Source organism: Amblyraja radiata, chromosome 20, assembly GCF_010909765.2.
Source record: "Amblyraja radiata isolate CabotCenter1 chromosome 20, sAmbRad1.1.pri, whole genome shotgun sequence".
Classification (NCBI taxonomy): Eukaryota; Metazoa; Chordata; class Chondrichthyes; order Rajiformes; family Rajidae; genus Amblyraja; species Amblyraja radiata.
This window is the reverse complement of record NC_045975.1, coordinates 1,275,563-1,292,398: the sequence shown is the minus strand read 5'-3', so window position 1 is coordinate 1,292,398 and position 16,836 is coordinate 1,275,563. Positions and strand designations below refer to the sequence as shown.

General features: G+C 39.6%; 1 protein-coding gene across 1 annotated transcript in view; it reads left to right on the top strand.

Annotated features, from left to right (window-relative positions):
• Positions 1-13,460, top strand: part of lgr4 (leucine rich repeat containing G protein-coupled receptor 4) — an 84,599-nt gene extending 71,139 nt beyond the window's left edge. Inside the window, exons 7-17 of the mRNA XM_033038622.1 lie at positions 959-1,027; positions 1,640-1,711; positions 1,808-1,879; positions 2,903-2,974; positions 4,572-4,637; positions 5,831-5,902; positions 6,360-6,431; positions 6,735-6,860; positions 8,318-8,439; positions 10,768-10,842; positions 11,360-13,460. Coding sequence (XP_032894513.1) covers positions 959-1,027; positions 1,640-1,711; positions 1,808-1,879; positions 2,903-2,974; positions 4,572-4,637; positions 5,831-5,902; positions 6,360-6,431; positions 6,735-6,860; positions 8,318-8,439; positions 10,768-10,842; positions 11,360-12,636 — 2,095 coding nt within the window. The 3' untranslated portion in view covers positions 12,637-13,460. The remainder of the gene's footprint in view (positions 1-958; positions 1,028-1,639; positions 1,712-1,807; positions 1,880-2,902; positions 2,975-4,571; positions 4,638-5,830; positions 5,903-6,359; positions 6,432-6,734; positions 6,861-8,317; positions 8,440-10,767; positions 10,843-11,359) is intronic.
• The last annotated feature ends 3,376 nt before the right edge of the window (positions 13,461-16,836 follow it).

Here is a 16,836-nt window from a genome sequence, read left to right as displayed (position 1 = left end):
TAGAATATTGCTGAAGCCATTTCACTTCTGGGTGTTTCTTGTTGTTAACTTATTAGATTTTGATGACCTTCAGACCTCATCAGTTATAGGATATAGACAGGAATATCAGAGTGTAAACACTGGAATTTTGTAATGCTCATTATTTTAAATGGAAATGTTAAATATTAGCTGAATGTTAATATGTTTGATTTTTAAATTATAATTTGAGAGCAATTTTGATTGTCTGAATTTTAGAAATCTTTTTATTTCTGGATTTTCACTCATTTTTGCAAAATCCCAGGTACTATTTTGTTGACTGCACGTGTTCATTTTTAATTTATGTGCAAATTTTGTATAGCCTTTAGAAAGGAAAGAGCATGTATTGTGTGTGTGTATACTGCATATCCATGGTAAACATCACAATGCACAAAAACATCAACAATAAATCTGAGTAAAAGAAAATGTACACATTGGTCAGAGTAACATCACAGGTTGGTGATCAACAATTTCTCAGAGGTTGACAGCCTGAAACATCAATTATATGTGTAGGAAAGAACTGCAGATGCTGGTTTAAACCAAAGATAGACACAAAAAGCTGGAGTAACTCAGCGGGGCAGGCAGCAACTCTAGAGAGAAGGAATAGGTGATGTTTCGGGTCAAGACCTTTTTTCAGATGTTTTCTCATCACAGATGTTGCTTGACCCTCAAGTGTTTTTAGCATTTTTCATTTTTATTTCATATTTGAAATTGACAATTCGTTCACCATGATGAAACTTACTGGATTTTTATCTTCAGTTGGTCCTTGTTCATAAAAGTTGCATGAATAACATTTTGCTTTTGGATAATTGAAATGTCATTTGAAATTGACAATTCGTTCACCATGATGAAACTTACTGGATTTTTATCTTCAGTTGGTCCTTGTTCATAAAAGTTGCAGTGATAAGAATTGTTACCTGATGGTAGTTTTTGTATTTATTAGGGACTTGAACTACAACAACTTAATGGAGTTTCCTGAAGCCATCAAGTCTCTTCCTCATCTGAAAGAGCTGTGAGTTAAAAATCCTGCATTTATTTGCCTTCCTGGTGCTGGGGTCAGGGATGTGTTGCAGCATGTAGAACATTGTGAAAGTGGTGGATGGGCAGCCAAAGATCACAAGCCATATTGGTATCAAAATTATATATTTAACATCCCTTTTATAAGAAAATATATATAAATAAATAAATATATATATATATATATATTTAACATCCCTCTTTCCAATAACCTCTCCCAAACCAGACTTCATAATTGTCCTTACAGATTGTCCAATAGCTGTGACCTAAAACACCAAATTAAAGTTTAGAGTAGAAAACACATCAAATTACTGAATAAATAAAATTGGTAGGTTTAAAGTTAGTTTTAAAACCTGTCGCTTGCTTTTGTTTAACGTATAAGGTCATAAGTGATAGGAGGAGAATTAGGCCATTTGGCCCATCAAGTCGACTCTGCCATTCAATCATGGCTGATCTATCTCTCCCTCCCTCTCCCCATTCTCCTGCCTTCTGTATGTTTGTACAAATTTTGAAATGTTGTTGGGTCTAAAAAAAAATGTGTGATGCTCTATTTTGTTTTAACTTTAATGAGCTTAAAACTGATGTTATTTGTTTGTGCTTGGTTCAGTGCTTTCCATAGCAACAACATTGCCGTCATTCCAGATAAAGCTTTCAGTGGGAATCCTTTGCTTCGGACCATGTGAGTAGAGTATTACCCACATTGATTTTTGCCCTGATTGATTTTGCCCTGAGCCTCCATCCCGTCTGGGTAGCTGACCAGTTTCTTGTTTTCCAGACATTTGTATGATAATCCAATCTTGTCTGTGGGAATTTCCGCTTTCCAGAATCTGTCTGAACTCCAGTCTCTGTGAGTAGGAGTACTTTCATATTTTTCATGATTTACATTATTTACCAACTCATAGGCCATTCAACTCATTGACTCAATGTTAGCTCTCTCAGCAATGCATCAGTCCCATTGACATAACCTAAAATGTATGATCATGTATTGTCTTTCTGCTGGCTGGTTAGCACGCAACAAAACGCTTTTCACTGTACCTGTGACGATAAACGAAACTGAACTTATAAACTGGAGAAATAAATAATAAAATCTTATTATTCCACCGTCATAAGCAGTATGTTCCAATCTCAGAATTAAAATTATTAATTTTTATTTTACTGAAGTGTAATAACCCAAACCCTCATATGAATCCATAAATTATTTCCTTGGAGTGCAGATGGCTGAGGACTGATCTTTAAAGGGTATAAAATCATGAGGAGAATAGATGGGGTGAACCAAGAGTCTTTTATCCAGGGTTAGAGAATCAACTAGAGGACGTGTGTTTAAGGCGGGAGGGGAAAATGTAAGAGGAACCTGAGGAGCAACTGTTTCAGAGGCTGGTGGGTGTATGGAATGAGCAGCCTGAGGAGGTAGTTAGCCAGGTACTAAAACAACATTTATAAGACATGTGGGCAGTTACAAGTGATATAAAATTACTGGAGTCATAGATAGCAAACAGTTATCTAAAAGGATACAGCAGTACATAGATCGGCTAGAAAGCTGGGCAGTGGCAGATGGACGTATAAGACAATGATTAAAGCCGTCATATTCCTGTAGAACACATGGAATAAATGGCAGGGCCTCCTGTCTCTGGCGGTATAGTCTAGTTCTTGTTTGCAAAAACAATAATTAAACCGTGTGTACATTCAAAGTTTAGTTTAGAGATACAGTGCGGAAATAGGCCCTTGGGCCCACCGAGTCCGTACACAATTTCTCCTGATTAAATTTGTTTATATGATAAACAGAACTGTTCTAAAAGCCTTTTACTCTTGTCCTCCCATGCAGTGGGACATTATACTAATATATTAGTATTGGTGTCTTCCTGTAATTCAGGACATTGACAGGAACCAGAATAAGCAGAATCCCACCAGACTTGTGCCAACAACTGAAGATGCTTAGATTTTTGTAAGTATAAATATTTATCATCAAAAGTGCAAATTTTCAATGTATAAATATAATTGTCATGATTATAAAGCAAGAGCATCAAGGTTTTAGTTGCTTTTCAATCGTCCTTAAGGCAAGGGTAAATTAGAAACAGAAACATAGAAAATAGGTGCAGGAGTAGGCCATTCGGCCCTTTGAGCCAACACCGCCATTCAATATGATCGTGGCTGATCATCCAGAATCAGTACCCCGTTCCTGCCTTCTCCCCATATCCCTTGATCCCGTTAGCCCCAGGAACTAAATCTAACTCTCTTGAAAACATCCAGTGAATTGGCCTCCACTGCCTTCTGTGGCAGAGAATTCTACAGATTCACAACTCTCTGGGTGAACAAGTTTTTCCTCATCTCCTTTCTAAATGGCTTACCCCTTATTCTTAAACTGTGGTCCCTGGTTCTGGACTCTCCCAACATCGGGAACACGTTTCCTGCTTCTAGTGTGTCCAAACCCTCAATAATCTTATGTTTCAATAAGATCCCTTCTCATCCTTCTTAATTCCAGCCTAAATTCCAGAGTTTTTCCTTATCCCAGTCCTAAATGGCTTCCCCTTATTCTTACACTGTGAACCCTGGTTCTGGACCTTCCCAGCATTTTTCCTGCATCCAGCCTGTCCAATCACTTAAGAATTGTATATGTTTCTATAATTTTTCCTCTCATCCTTCTAAATTCCAATGAATACAATCCCAGTCGATCCATTCTTTCATCATATGTCAGTCCCGCCATCCCGGAAATTAACCTGGTGAACCTATGCTGCACTCCCTCAATATCAAGATGTCCTTCCTCAAATTAGGAGACCAAAACTGCACACAATACTCCAAAAAAAAAAGGTGTGGTCTTACCAGGGCCCTGTACAACTGCAGTAGGACCTCCTTGCTCCTGTACTCAAATCCTCTCGCTGTGAAGGGCACATGCCATTTGCTTTCTTCACTGCCTGCTGTACCTGCATCCTTACTTTCAGTGATTGATGTGCAAGGACAACCAGGTCTCGTTGCACCTCCCCTTTTGCTAATCTGACACCATTCAGATAACACTGCTCACACTGCTATTCAACTTGTGTCATCCGCAAACTTGGAGATGTTATTATACTGAATATCTATTGCAACAGAATTGATTTTATTAACAAGAGCTGTCCTCAGTTGCAGATGTCACTATTTGATTGACATTTGAGCATTTGTATAAACAATCCAAACAATCACTGCTCTATAATCCTGCAAGAACTATAGGGTATATTGAGGTGAAACAAAGTCTGGAAATCGGCAAATTGTGTGACCGTTATTGCATTTGAGCTAATTCTTCATTGCTGACGGAACGAGAGGGAACTGTTCACATGCCACCTGAATTAATGGGCACTTCCAACATTTTCTGTTTTCCTTTTAAAAATTAAACTTGACCTAAGTTGACAGTCACAACAAAAGGCAAAACTTTGCAGAATTGTTCTGGTAATGATGTCACATTTATTATTTTTAATTTTGGGATTTCAATAATTGGAGTGGACTATATGTTTTTTGTTTTTGTTTTTTTTTTTGTAAAACACAAGTACAAATTGTATTCTTCTTCATAGGGACTTATCCTACAATCAGATAGAAGAACTTCCCAGTTTCCACGGTTGTTCAGCATTGGAAGAAATGTAAGATAGTTTTTCAATTATAAATATTTTTGAACGATTCTGTCAAATGAATATGCAATCCCAAAGTTGGCTTTAAGGTGCAAGCACATTTTAGTAACCACAATATTTCATCTCTTCACCTTTCTTCGCGGGATGCATGATAAAAGCAAGACGGTACTTATTATTTGTATCATAATTATTGTGTTCTCATTGCTTGCATTGATAATTTGCTCATTTCTAAGCCTCCCCCCAGTCTAGTTTTAGTAAAAACTGAATCAAGCACTTGAAACAACTAAATTTTACTTTAACAAAAGCGCGTCACAGTTCAACTACTGTACCTATCCCACCGTGGGTTCGATCCTCGTATCTGCCCGTTCAAGCCCTGTAGGCCTCGCTCAGATAGAGACACTCCAGAAGTTCACGCAGTCCCAAGCGCTCTCCAGAAGATCAACGCTGAACCTTGTGGCAACGGACTTTTATATGTCCCGGGACCTCGAGGGGCCGAACCATATGGGGTGGTTTCTTAATAACCCAATTACAGATATCGATTAACCCCATATATAACAGACATTCCCCATACCCAATAATACAACAGCTCAATACATTGTATTCAAACCGGACTTCGTAAGGAAGCCAACTTAGAAACATTTACCCTGATGTGCAGGAAACCCAGACAAGCCTCAATACCACATCCAATCAACACTCGGCAAATTCGAACTCTGCAACATTATTCACAATTATTTACAAGGTGTATGTCTGGTTTGCAACCATCCAATCCATTCTATGCATTTTGCACCTAATTGACAGGGTTTGCAGATGATCTCATTTTTTGCTTGCAAATTGTATCTAAGCTCCTGACACACTGGCACCTCTTCACAGCTTGTCCCAGCTCTGCAGAGAGCAACTCCAAATAGACCAAATCTCCCAGCAACCCTGAAACTTTTACCCCGTTTTGAAGTCCTAGCCTCTCCAATTTAGCCAGGATTAACAGCATTGTGTGTATTATCCCACAATGTCAATATGCTATAGTTCTCTACATGCAACAGAGAAGCTTGCAATTTGTCTTCCTTTGTAGTTCCCTGTTGAGAATAACGATAACATGATAAACATGAGCAAAAAGAAAGCTAAATGTGTATGTTTCAAAAGTGTGGTAGCCACAACATTTTTATATTCTCACTTTTAACCAAACCTTGTTTTTAAAATTATCTTAACAGTTCCTTGAAGCACAATGAAATCAAAGAGATCCGAGCAGACACATTCCAGGGACTGGTTTCCCTACATTTTCTGTGAGTGCACATTTCTTCCTAAAAAAAACACTTCCTCTCAATGTTATAGAAGCTAAAACAGACTTTCAATCATGTAAAAACACTTTGTCTTTGTAAGAGGTTTTTTTCTGCTGCAAATTCTACTGAAATGTCTATACATGGATCATTGTCTTGTTTGAGTAAACTTTAAATTGTACAGGGGCATGGAAGTCCTGTTTGAATTGCCAGACAGGACTATGGAGTCCTAAAGATACTTTCTACGAGACCATATGCAATGTGGACGGAGAAACATTATTCTGCAAGTTTTATCATTAGATATTAAAGATGGTATCTACTCGATTTCTATTTAATAGGGTACATACCACAATTGTCATTAATTTGTAAAAAATAATAGCTTATCATTAGATTTAATAAAATCGCAAGACATTCCAGTTCCTTTTGGAATATTATACGCATCTTTTTCCCATTTCCTTTATAGTGACTTAAGTAAAAACCAGATCTCGACAATTCACAAGAATGCATTGACTTCTTTGCTTGAACTGACGAATTTGTAAGTGACTCTCGTACTTTGCATTGATTTTGCATTAAGATTACAAGGTTAAAGGTTCATTTTGAAGAAATAACGCTTTGAATTTTGTTGAGCAATTCTTGAATTTGAAAATCGTTACTGATTTGTGGATGTTTTTTCAAGATTAACATCCAGTTGTCAAGTTGACAAATTCACTGCTGATCTTAGCTTATTTTATGGAATGTAACTTTAATATTGGACATATGGCAAGGTTATTGTCAGTATTTGTAAAGCAGCATTTTGTGCCAGATTTATTATTTAGAATGTGCAAATTTATATTTTCAGAGACCTGAGTTCAAATCAATTACATTATTTCCCAACGGTTGGTTTAGAAGGATTAAGTCAACTTAAACTTTCTGGGAATCCTGCTCTCAAGGAACTGCTGAAAGTAAAAGACCTCCAGAACCTAAGGTTAGCCATTTGTATTAAGTTTCATTCAATTTGTTATCATTACTCATTACCCTGTACCGAACCTTGCAGAATTCTAAATAAATGCTGATAATACTCCTTAACTCCTATGATTTATAATTTATACGGCTGCTTCCTAGGACTGGGGAATTATAAGACGTTCTCATTTGATAGCAGGTTGGTGCAGCATTCCATCAGGGGAAGGATAATTTGGGCTTGAAGTGATATTTTAACAAGAATGATACGGGGTGTTCATGGTTAATTAAAGAAGGCTGTTCACGCGTTAGGATAGAGGTTATTTTTGAGATTTTTCACAAAAATAATCCTTTTTTTCCTGTTGGGATATATCCAGAAGATGGGGTAATAAAATGAGTGCTGAGCTGCTGAAGAGGGAGGGGAAGGTAACATTTTTAGAAAAGTAAATGATAAAATATATTTTGGCCAATCGATTAAAAAGGAATGTGATCTGTGAACAATCACAAAGGGAAAACTGAAAGAAACAAACACCAGCATAGTTGTGTCGGAAGGAAGGAGCTGCAGATGCTGGTTTAAACCGAAGGTGGACACAAAATGCTGGAGTAACTCAGCGAGACAGGCAGTGGGACTTCTGGAGTGAAGGAATGGGTGACGTTTTGGGTGGAGACCCTTCTTCAGATTGAACTTTGATAACTTAAATTCCAGCACAGTCAGATCACTTGTGTTAGATCTTGTTTGGAGATGTAATGCCCTTCTGGACCATTTGCACAATGACCAAGTGCTGCCATGGCAAGTGTCCAGGAATTGGTTATTTACTAGAACTTTGGTCACTGTTTCTGTTATAGATTTCCTTTTGTGCCCAGTTTGTGCAGAACTCCTGTACTAAATCATGCACAAAGTACGATGCAGCAATAACTCAGTAACTGTTGTCTATGCTTGAGTTAACCAAAAACCTTTCATGTCCTTTCTTGTCAAGGTCTGATTTTAAAGAAAGGGTTGAATCGCAATCTGTTTGTCTAAAGGTAGCTTGCAATGCAAAACTGAATGCCTCGGTGTAAGATTAGAGCAGCATAATATTTTTATTAGTCTTTCCTGAAAGATTATTGCCTTTGAACTAATGCACATTCATCTTGCATTGTGGCCTTGTCAGAGTTAAAATCACATGAATGACAATCGGCTTCAAACTTCTTTCAAGGAGAATCTAATTCAATGGCTATCAGTGACCCATAGTATTCTCCCCTGCCTGAACAGTCTGGAGAAACCTACCTACATTGCTTGAGAAAGTCACTGTAACCCAGCTTGCCCAATTGTAAGTACAATTTGGAGGGCAATAAACTTTGAACCTTAATGGAGAGAACATGATTCCTTGGCATTCTATGCTCAACCATGCTCAGTTTTTGAATATAATAGAGAGACAATAGGTAGTGATTAAAATGTACAAATATTTTACTTTAAACTAGCTTGAAATGCTTTGCACTTTATAGGACTTTGATGGTTCCTTATGCCTACCAGTGCTGTGCTTTTAGTAGCTGCGAACTCCAAACTGCTAATACTGAGGGGATTAAAAGTCAGGAAGCCAGCATCTCTCCGTTAGAAAAGAAAACTGGTGAGTACAATTAACTAGATGTTGAAAATTAGTTCATTGTTTTCCACATTTGATAAACCACCAATTTCAGTCAGCAAATACAAGACTTCTTCTTAGGCCCCCCCCCCCCCGGTCATGGCTGACCACGGGTGTCTCCAGGGTTTTATTCCCTAGATGGAGGATGCCTGTGCATGACTTTGTTTAACGTGGGGAGACTGGTGCAGCGACAGCCACCCCACGGTCCTTGACAGATCTGGGTCAGTATCCAGTGGCATGGAGTCCAAGACGACCGGAGACCCTTTTCTGCTGCAGCCTTCATCCGCCTTCCCAGCCGTTGTGACACTCCACTAAGGTCAGCCATCATCCTCCGCCTGTTCCACCACTGTGGTCTTGGTTGGATTGCTCTTTGTCAGAGACCTCTCCCTCAACCTTACCGCCATGGGTGGCCCTACCAGGAGCATAGCTCCAGGCGGCATCGCTCTCAGGATCTCAGGTCTACACAAGCTTCTCCACCACGACATGGTGACAATCCACAGAGAAGACCATACTCATAAATTCGAGGAGCAGAATTGGGACATTCGGCCCATCGAGTCTACTGCACCATTCAATCATGGCTGATCAATCTTTCCCTCAGAAGCATTAATCATGTTGGATGGACAGGGTGGAGAGTGGAGTCCTTTCAATTATGCTTTGCCCTTTGTAAGGCTGATGAGAAGTTCTATTGAACATGGAGCAGTACACATAAAGCCAAGTGAAACTAATTTAATCTGCCTGCACGTGATCCATATCCCACTGTTCCCTGCATTCCATTATGTAACCTAGTCAAAAGAAATGTCATAAGTGGTAGGAGCAGAATTAGGCCATTCAACCCATCAAGTCTACTCTGCAGTTTAATCATGACCAACCTATCTTTCCCTCAGCCCCATTCTCCTGCCTTCTCCACATAATCCCTGACACTGTACTAATCAAAATGCATTATATGGCTGTGTCACATTCTCATTATTTTTTTTGGAATTTATGCCATGAGGTATGCCAATTGAGTAATTGTGGACATGATGGTTGCATTCTTGTGAACTTTTGGAGACCTGCTTTGTTAACGATATCCATGTTCTATCTGAAATTTTTTTTTTAAATTATCTTGAACGTGTTATTCCCTGAATTTTCTGTTGGTGGATCCCCCCCCGTTCTTGCCTGGATGTGTTGCGTGCAGATTGGTAGAAATTGATTGCTATGTGGGCCAAATGGCCTACTCCTGCACCTATTTTCTATTTTCTGTCTGTCAAATACCTTATTGCCATGGTTTCTAATGTGGGCACTAGATCCTAAATGCAACATGGGTGTGATCAGGCACACTTAATTTAAGATCACTGCTGGATATTCTATTCTACCCCCTTATTATGCTGCAGATTCCAACATCCGCAGTCTCTTGCGCCTCTCCTCAATCTTTTTGGGGGATTTTGAAATCTTAATGGTGATTCCCACCAATTCATTTATAAAATACAAGAAAAAAAGTATAGCGAACACTAACCCTAAATCGCTCGGATCCATCACGATGCTACCTTTCTCCCAGATTACTTATTGACGCAGCAATCTAACACCGTCAGTCGTGAAATCCATGTGTATGTTGTTGACTTTTTACTCTCTGACATGTCCGTTCAATTTCCCACCGCAAGAAATAAATTAACCATCACTTTCTGTTCCTGGAGCTGTTGTAACTGTTTTTACATGATCCTGCATTGATAAACTAGTAAAATGCCTTTCTCCCAGCTTCGTCAGTAATTGCTCTACAAAGTGAGGATTACCAATGTATAATTTGGCAGATCTGTTTGTATCATAAATATTTGACATTTTATTAATTTTGACATTCATTTGTTTTTTAAGTACACAATTTTGCTAGTCTATCTTTTTCAGCAATGGCACTCTCTGCTGTGATAATGCAGAAACAAGGAACTGCAGATGCTGGTATACACAAGGCCACAAAATGCTGGAGTAACTCAGCGGGTCACATGGATGGTTGAGTTTCGGGTCAGGACCCTTCAGAATGAATGATGCAACATGACCCGCAAAGTTACTCCAGCATTTTGCGTCCTTACTCTTGCATCATTCCATGGGACAATACTCTGGAATTCTCTACCTGTCGGCCTGGTCGCAATGCCTCAAGGAAGCTGCTCGCAACGCCGCCTAATATGCAGCTAGAAGTTGGACATAGATGGTGTTCTTGCTTGTGGTATTCACAGCCCATTGCATCATTATAGCATGCTCAACCAGCCAAAGAATTACCTGCAAGAATGTCTTTTTAAATGTTTGAGGTTTTGCAGAAAATCATTTAACTTTTTATCCTTTCTGCAGACCAAAGTGCTGACAATGAAATTAAGAATGATGAAGAAAAGATTCAGCCCATTGTGCACTGCAGTCCATCCCCAGGTACTTAACAAAACACATTCAAATGGCTTTGCATGTGATGGTGGTCAAATGCTATGGCCCTCCGAGTCCACACCGACCAGGGAAAACTGAAAGAAACAAACACCAGCATAGTTGTGTCGGAAGGAAGGAGCTGCTTCTTCCTTCCGACACAACTATGCTGGTGTTTGTTTCTTTCAGTTCACAAACCTGCGCCTCTTTGGAGTGTGGGAGGAAACTGTAGCACCCAGAGGAAACCCAAGCAGTCCCAGAGAAAACGTTAAAAACTCTGTACAGACGGTACCCATAGTCAGGATCGAACCCAGGTCTCTGGCTCTGAGGCAGCAACTCAACCGTCGTACCACCGTCCCGCCCCAGTGCTTGTGGAAAACTAAATAACCTATTTCCAATTCGCTTATTATGCATGCTATTACTTTAGTGAATGAGGAAAAGCTATTTTGTTGAAGAGTTGTATACATCAATAAGCTTACTTTGCTAAATCAGTTATTATTTATTAATGGTTTACTATTTTTCTTATTAGGTGCATTCAAACCATGCCAACATTTGCTGGGGAGTTGGATGATTCGTCTGACTGTGTGGTTCATCTTTCTGGTAGCATTGATCTTCAATACGCTTGTTGTGGTAACAACATTTGCATCATGCACGCCATTGTCTTCTGCCAAGCTCTTTGTGGGTCTAATTGCAGCAGCCAATCTCTTGATGGGAATATATACTGGTACCCTGACCGTTCTAGATTCAGTGTCTTGGGGGAGATTTGCTCAGTTTGGTGCCTGGTGGGAGACTGGATGTGGCTGCAAAGTTGCCGGATTCCTCGCTATGTTCTCTTCTGAAGCATCCATCTTTTTCCTCACCTTGGCATCCTTTGAACGGACAATGACCGCACGTGACTTAATCAAAAAAGGAAAGAGCCACCGGCTGACACACTTCCAGGTGGCTGCGGCCTTTGCTGTTTTGTTTGCTGCCGTGATAGCTTGTCTCCCCTTGTTTCATATTGGTGAATTTTCAGCCTCTCCACTCTGTTTACCTTTCCCCACTGGCGAGTCTCCTTCCCTGGGCTACACTGTCACCCTGGTACTGCTAAACTCAATAGCCTTCCTGCTAATGGCAGTGGTCTACACAAAGCTCTACTGCAATTTGGAGAAAGAGGATCTTGCAGAAACTTCTCAGTCAAGTATGATCAAGCATGTTGCTTGGTTAATTTTCACCAACTGTATTTTCTTCTGTCCTGTTGCTTTCTTCTCATTTGCACCTCTCATCAGTGCAATCTCTATCAGTCCTGAAATAATGAAGTCTGTAACACTGATCTTCTTTCCACTGCCTGCCTGTCTGAACCCTGTTTTGTATGTGTTCTTCAATCCGCGATTCAAGGAAGACTGGAACATGTTAAGATGGCGCCCAAAGCAAAAAGACAAATCGATTGCAGTCACAATGAACTCTCAAAGCCGCTGTGTGACCCCAGAGTTCTTCTACGAGTGTGGAATGTACAGCCACCTACACGGTAATCTGACTGTATGTGACTGTTGTGAGTCATTGTTACTGACAAAGCCTTCGACGTGCAAACACTTAGTAAAGTCGCATAGCTGCCCTGCCCTGGCGGTGGTTCCATGCCAGAGGCCCAGCGGCTACTGGTCAGACTGTGGCACTCAGTCGGCTCACTCAGAATACGCTGATGAAGGGGACTCATTTGTTTCGGATAGTTCTGACCAAGTACAGGCCTGTGGGAGGGCCTGCTTCTATCAAAGTCGGGGATTTCCTTTGGTCCACTATGCATACAATAGTCCAAGGATCAAAGACTAACTGCACAAGACTTAATACCAGGAAAGTACATATATGGACACTTGGAAACAATCAGATTTTTCTTGGTGTGAACTTTTATTCTGAGAAGCACTTTTTCTTCAATCTGACAACTGTCATAAGAAAAGGGAATCACATTCAGTAAGTTTTTTTGAGCCATCTGTTGCAAAAAGAAAAGAATTACCCAAACTGATTAACTGTGTGTGTGTGTGTGTATGCTATATAATTACAAACATTTACAAAAGTATTTGTAAACTTGTCGAGAAGATTTATTTTTAAAATAGCTATTTTATGGTCCATTCTGCTTCACGGTCATTTTGTTGTGTTCTGGACATCGTGTGGCTGGTTGCTTGCAGCCACAGTTAACTTTTTTTTTGGAAAACTCACTGCCAGTTTCTTTTAAGCAGTTTCCCTACAGAGTAACATAACATTTGCCTGCGCAGCAGAATAAACAGAAGCTCCACACAGTTGGTGTAAACAAATGTGAATACCATGATCTTGGGTTCATTACTTGTAGCTCCTCAGGTGGTAAGGAGATGCCAAAAAAATTACTTCCAAAACTGAAATTTCAGCATGGATTGTAGATACTGTGCATATGATACGTTTTAAAATTTGTATTGTAAATTATTGGATTGAAAATATAAGGGGTGTGATTTTATGTACTCGTTTTAAGTAATGGTAACTACCTCTTAAATAAAAGTTAGCCACCAGTAGCTGTTTATCCGACTATGGTCTATATTCAGTACATGGTTTTAACAAATCTTGTAAATAGTTTTGGATGTACATTATCACCATGTTATAAAAATAAAGCAATCTTTGTAAATCAATATTGGAATGTAACTTTTTGTAGTTTTTAACCATGTTAAAGAGATTATTAATATTGTGATTTTAAACCAAATATACAATAGTAAAATGTTTTAAAATCTTCAGCTTTCAATTGTGTTTAATTTATGATCACAAAGCTTTCAGAAAAAACCCTACATAAATTCACTTTGAGTACAGTATAACTAAAAATAATAATAAATGTATAACTGGTTAAAAGCTTTTAACAAAAGCCACTCATTGCCCAAACAGGTTAAACATCTCCAGTGACAAAGTTGAAGGGAATTTCCTGCAAGATGTTGATTGTATTGATTGCGGGCAGAATTAAGGAGTTCAAACATGTCTTAAGATGGTTCACATATTTCAACTATCAAATCAGTGAAGTTTCTTTTTAAAGATAGCGTTCTGAATGTTCATTCTACAACTGATAACTCTCCACTCACTGCCTGAGCTGAGTCTCCTGGCAGAAACATTAGAATTTAAGAAATAGGAGCAGAGTTTTCTTAAAGTGGTGAATATGGCCAGGATGTTGTTCAAGTTCAAGTGAGTTTATTGTCATGTGTCCCTGATAGGACAATGAAATTCTTGCGGAGTGTAACTATTTCCAGTTCTCACGTAATTTTACCGAGTCAAAGTCGGCATTTTCCTTTTTGTCAGAAAATTATTATCATGCACTGGCATAAGACAGTGATGAAACTAAAGGTTTAATAGTTTAGCTGGGTTATTACTGTCACTCATACAGGGAATCGTACAGCACGGAAACAGGCCCTTTGGCCCAACTTGTCCATGCTCACCAAGATTGCCCATTTTGCCCATATCCCTCTAAACCTTTCCTATCCATGTACCTGCCCAAGTATATTTTAAGTATTGTTACTGTACCTGCCCCAACTACCTCCTCTATATCCACCACCCTCTGAGTGGAAAATGTTGCCCCTCGGGTTCCTGCTAAATCCTTCCCCTCACCTTAAACCATTGATTCCCCCTGCCCTGGGTAAAAGACTGCATTTATCCTATCTATTCCCTTCATATATTTATACACTAAGATTACCCCACAGCTTGGGGTTCCACGGAATAAAGTCCTAGCCTGTCCAACCTCTCCATGTTGCTCAGCCTCTCATCCTCGTAGATGCAGTGAAATGCTTGTTCTACGTGCTGTCCAGTTAAATCATTCTACACGTGAATGCAATAGATCATCTGGAACAGCACGCAGAGAGCCTTGCGTACTGGCGCCATCTTGCAACTTCCAAGTCTCTGAAAAGTCCATTCTTGGCTGATAACAGCTGGGAAGATGCTGTCCCTGGGTATGGTGGTGTGCGTTTTATGGTAGGTTGGTTAATTGTAACTGAATTGTTCCTGATGTGTAATGAGTGGTAGAATCTGTTAAATACTGTTACTGTATCTGTCTCGGCTACCTCTTCAATATGCACCACCCTCTGTACAAAATCATGAGAGGAATAGATCGGGTAGATGCACAGTCGCTTGCCCAGAGTAGCGGAATCGAGGACCAGAGGACATAGGTTCAAGGTGAAGGGGAAAAGATTTAATAGGAATCCAAGGGGTAACTTTTTCACACAAAGGGTGGTGGGTGTATGGAACAAGCTGCCAGAAGAGGAAATTGAGGCAGGGACTATCCCAATATTTAGGAAACAGTTAGACAAGTACATGGATAGGACATGTTTGTAGGGATATGGACCAAGCGCAGGCAAGTGGGACTAGTGTAGCTGGGACATTGTTGGCCAGTGTGGGCAAGTTGAGCCGAAGGGCCTGTTTCCACACTGTATCACTCTAATCTGGACAGTTGATGAGAATGTTGTGAAATTTTTTTTTTAAATGGGTTATTATAGGATGTGTAAATGGATTGTCGATGGATGGCACAGACTGGGTGGGTAAAATAACCTGTTTCTGAAGAACATATTCTTTAAAAAGAACTCAATCCATTAAGGCAGGCATTCAAAATAACCAGAGCATCAAAAAATTAATTAACAAAATTGAAATTTCATTGTCAGTACTGTATTTCCTGGTTATTTAAATATTACTGTGCTATTAACCGTCTTTGTAAAGTTTAACATAAGCCTTGTATTTTGGTAGTATTTTTGACGAGGATATTTGAACACTGGCTTATGATTTCAGTATAAAATTACAATTTCATAAATTCTTCGCTTGTTTCATGTTGAATACTAATAATGCAACTAATAATTTGTCCGTATATTGGGTGTCTTCCTTATTGTAATTTATCTAATTGCTCGGAATGTCAACACAGGTATGTGTAAAATTTACCACCGTTTCACAGAGGAAGTCAAAATGTGCACATAAAATAGGATACACAAGGATCTGAGGTTGATGGTATATTGACCAAAGAATATGCTGGAGTAACTCAGCAGGTGAGTCAGCATCTCTGGAGGACATTTCTGGTCACAACCTTTGAACTTTGGATTCCGACCCGAAACTGTCTACCCACGTTCTCTGGAGATGCTGCCTGACCTGCTGTGTTACTTCAGCCATTTGTGTTTTATGTTATAAAGTACACTTGTTTGAAAATAAATTACAATATGGTATGTCAGTTTAGAATTAAAGGAACATAGTCGAAATACTAACAATACAAGAAACAGGAGCTGGAGTACGTCAAGTGACATCTGAAGAAGGTGTTGGGTCTGAAGAAAGATCCTGTCCTGAAACGTCACCTATCCATGTTCTCCAGAGATGCTGCCTGACCCGCTGAGTTACTCCAGCACTCTGTGAAACGTCACCTATCCATGTTCTCCACAGATGCTGCCTGACCCGCTGAGTTACTCCAGCACTCTGTGAAACTTCACCTATCCATGTTCTCTAGTGATGCTGCCTGACCCGCTGAGTTACTCCAGCAATTTGTGTCCTTAAGTCACACTCCAAGCTTGGTCTGATTTAGTTTTGTCCCAGTGGACAAATTTGTGTCAGTTTCACCCCTGAATGTATTCAATGACTGATGGTTCTTTGGGATAGAGAATGCCAAAGATTCATGTTATAAGGTCATAAGTGATAGGATCAAAATTAGGCCATTTGTCCTGTCAAGTCATCAAGTCTACTCTGCCATTCAATCATGGCTGATCTATCTCTCCCTCCTAACCTCATTTTCCTGCCTTATTTCCATAATCTCTGGCACCCGTATCTATCTTTGCCTTAAAAATACAAACTGATTTGGCCTCCACAGCCCCCTGCGGCAAAGAATTCCACAGATTCACCACCCATATTCTAGGGGAGAAATTACATGTGTTCTATCCATTTTAAATAGGTGGTCTAGTAACCTGAAACCATGTTCTGGCTCTGTAGTTCTATATCCCCATATATGAGAACGACCATCTCTCGGCATCTACATTGTCAAATTTTCTCAGAATATTGCATAGC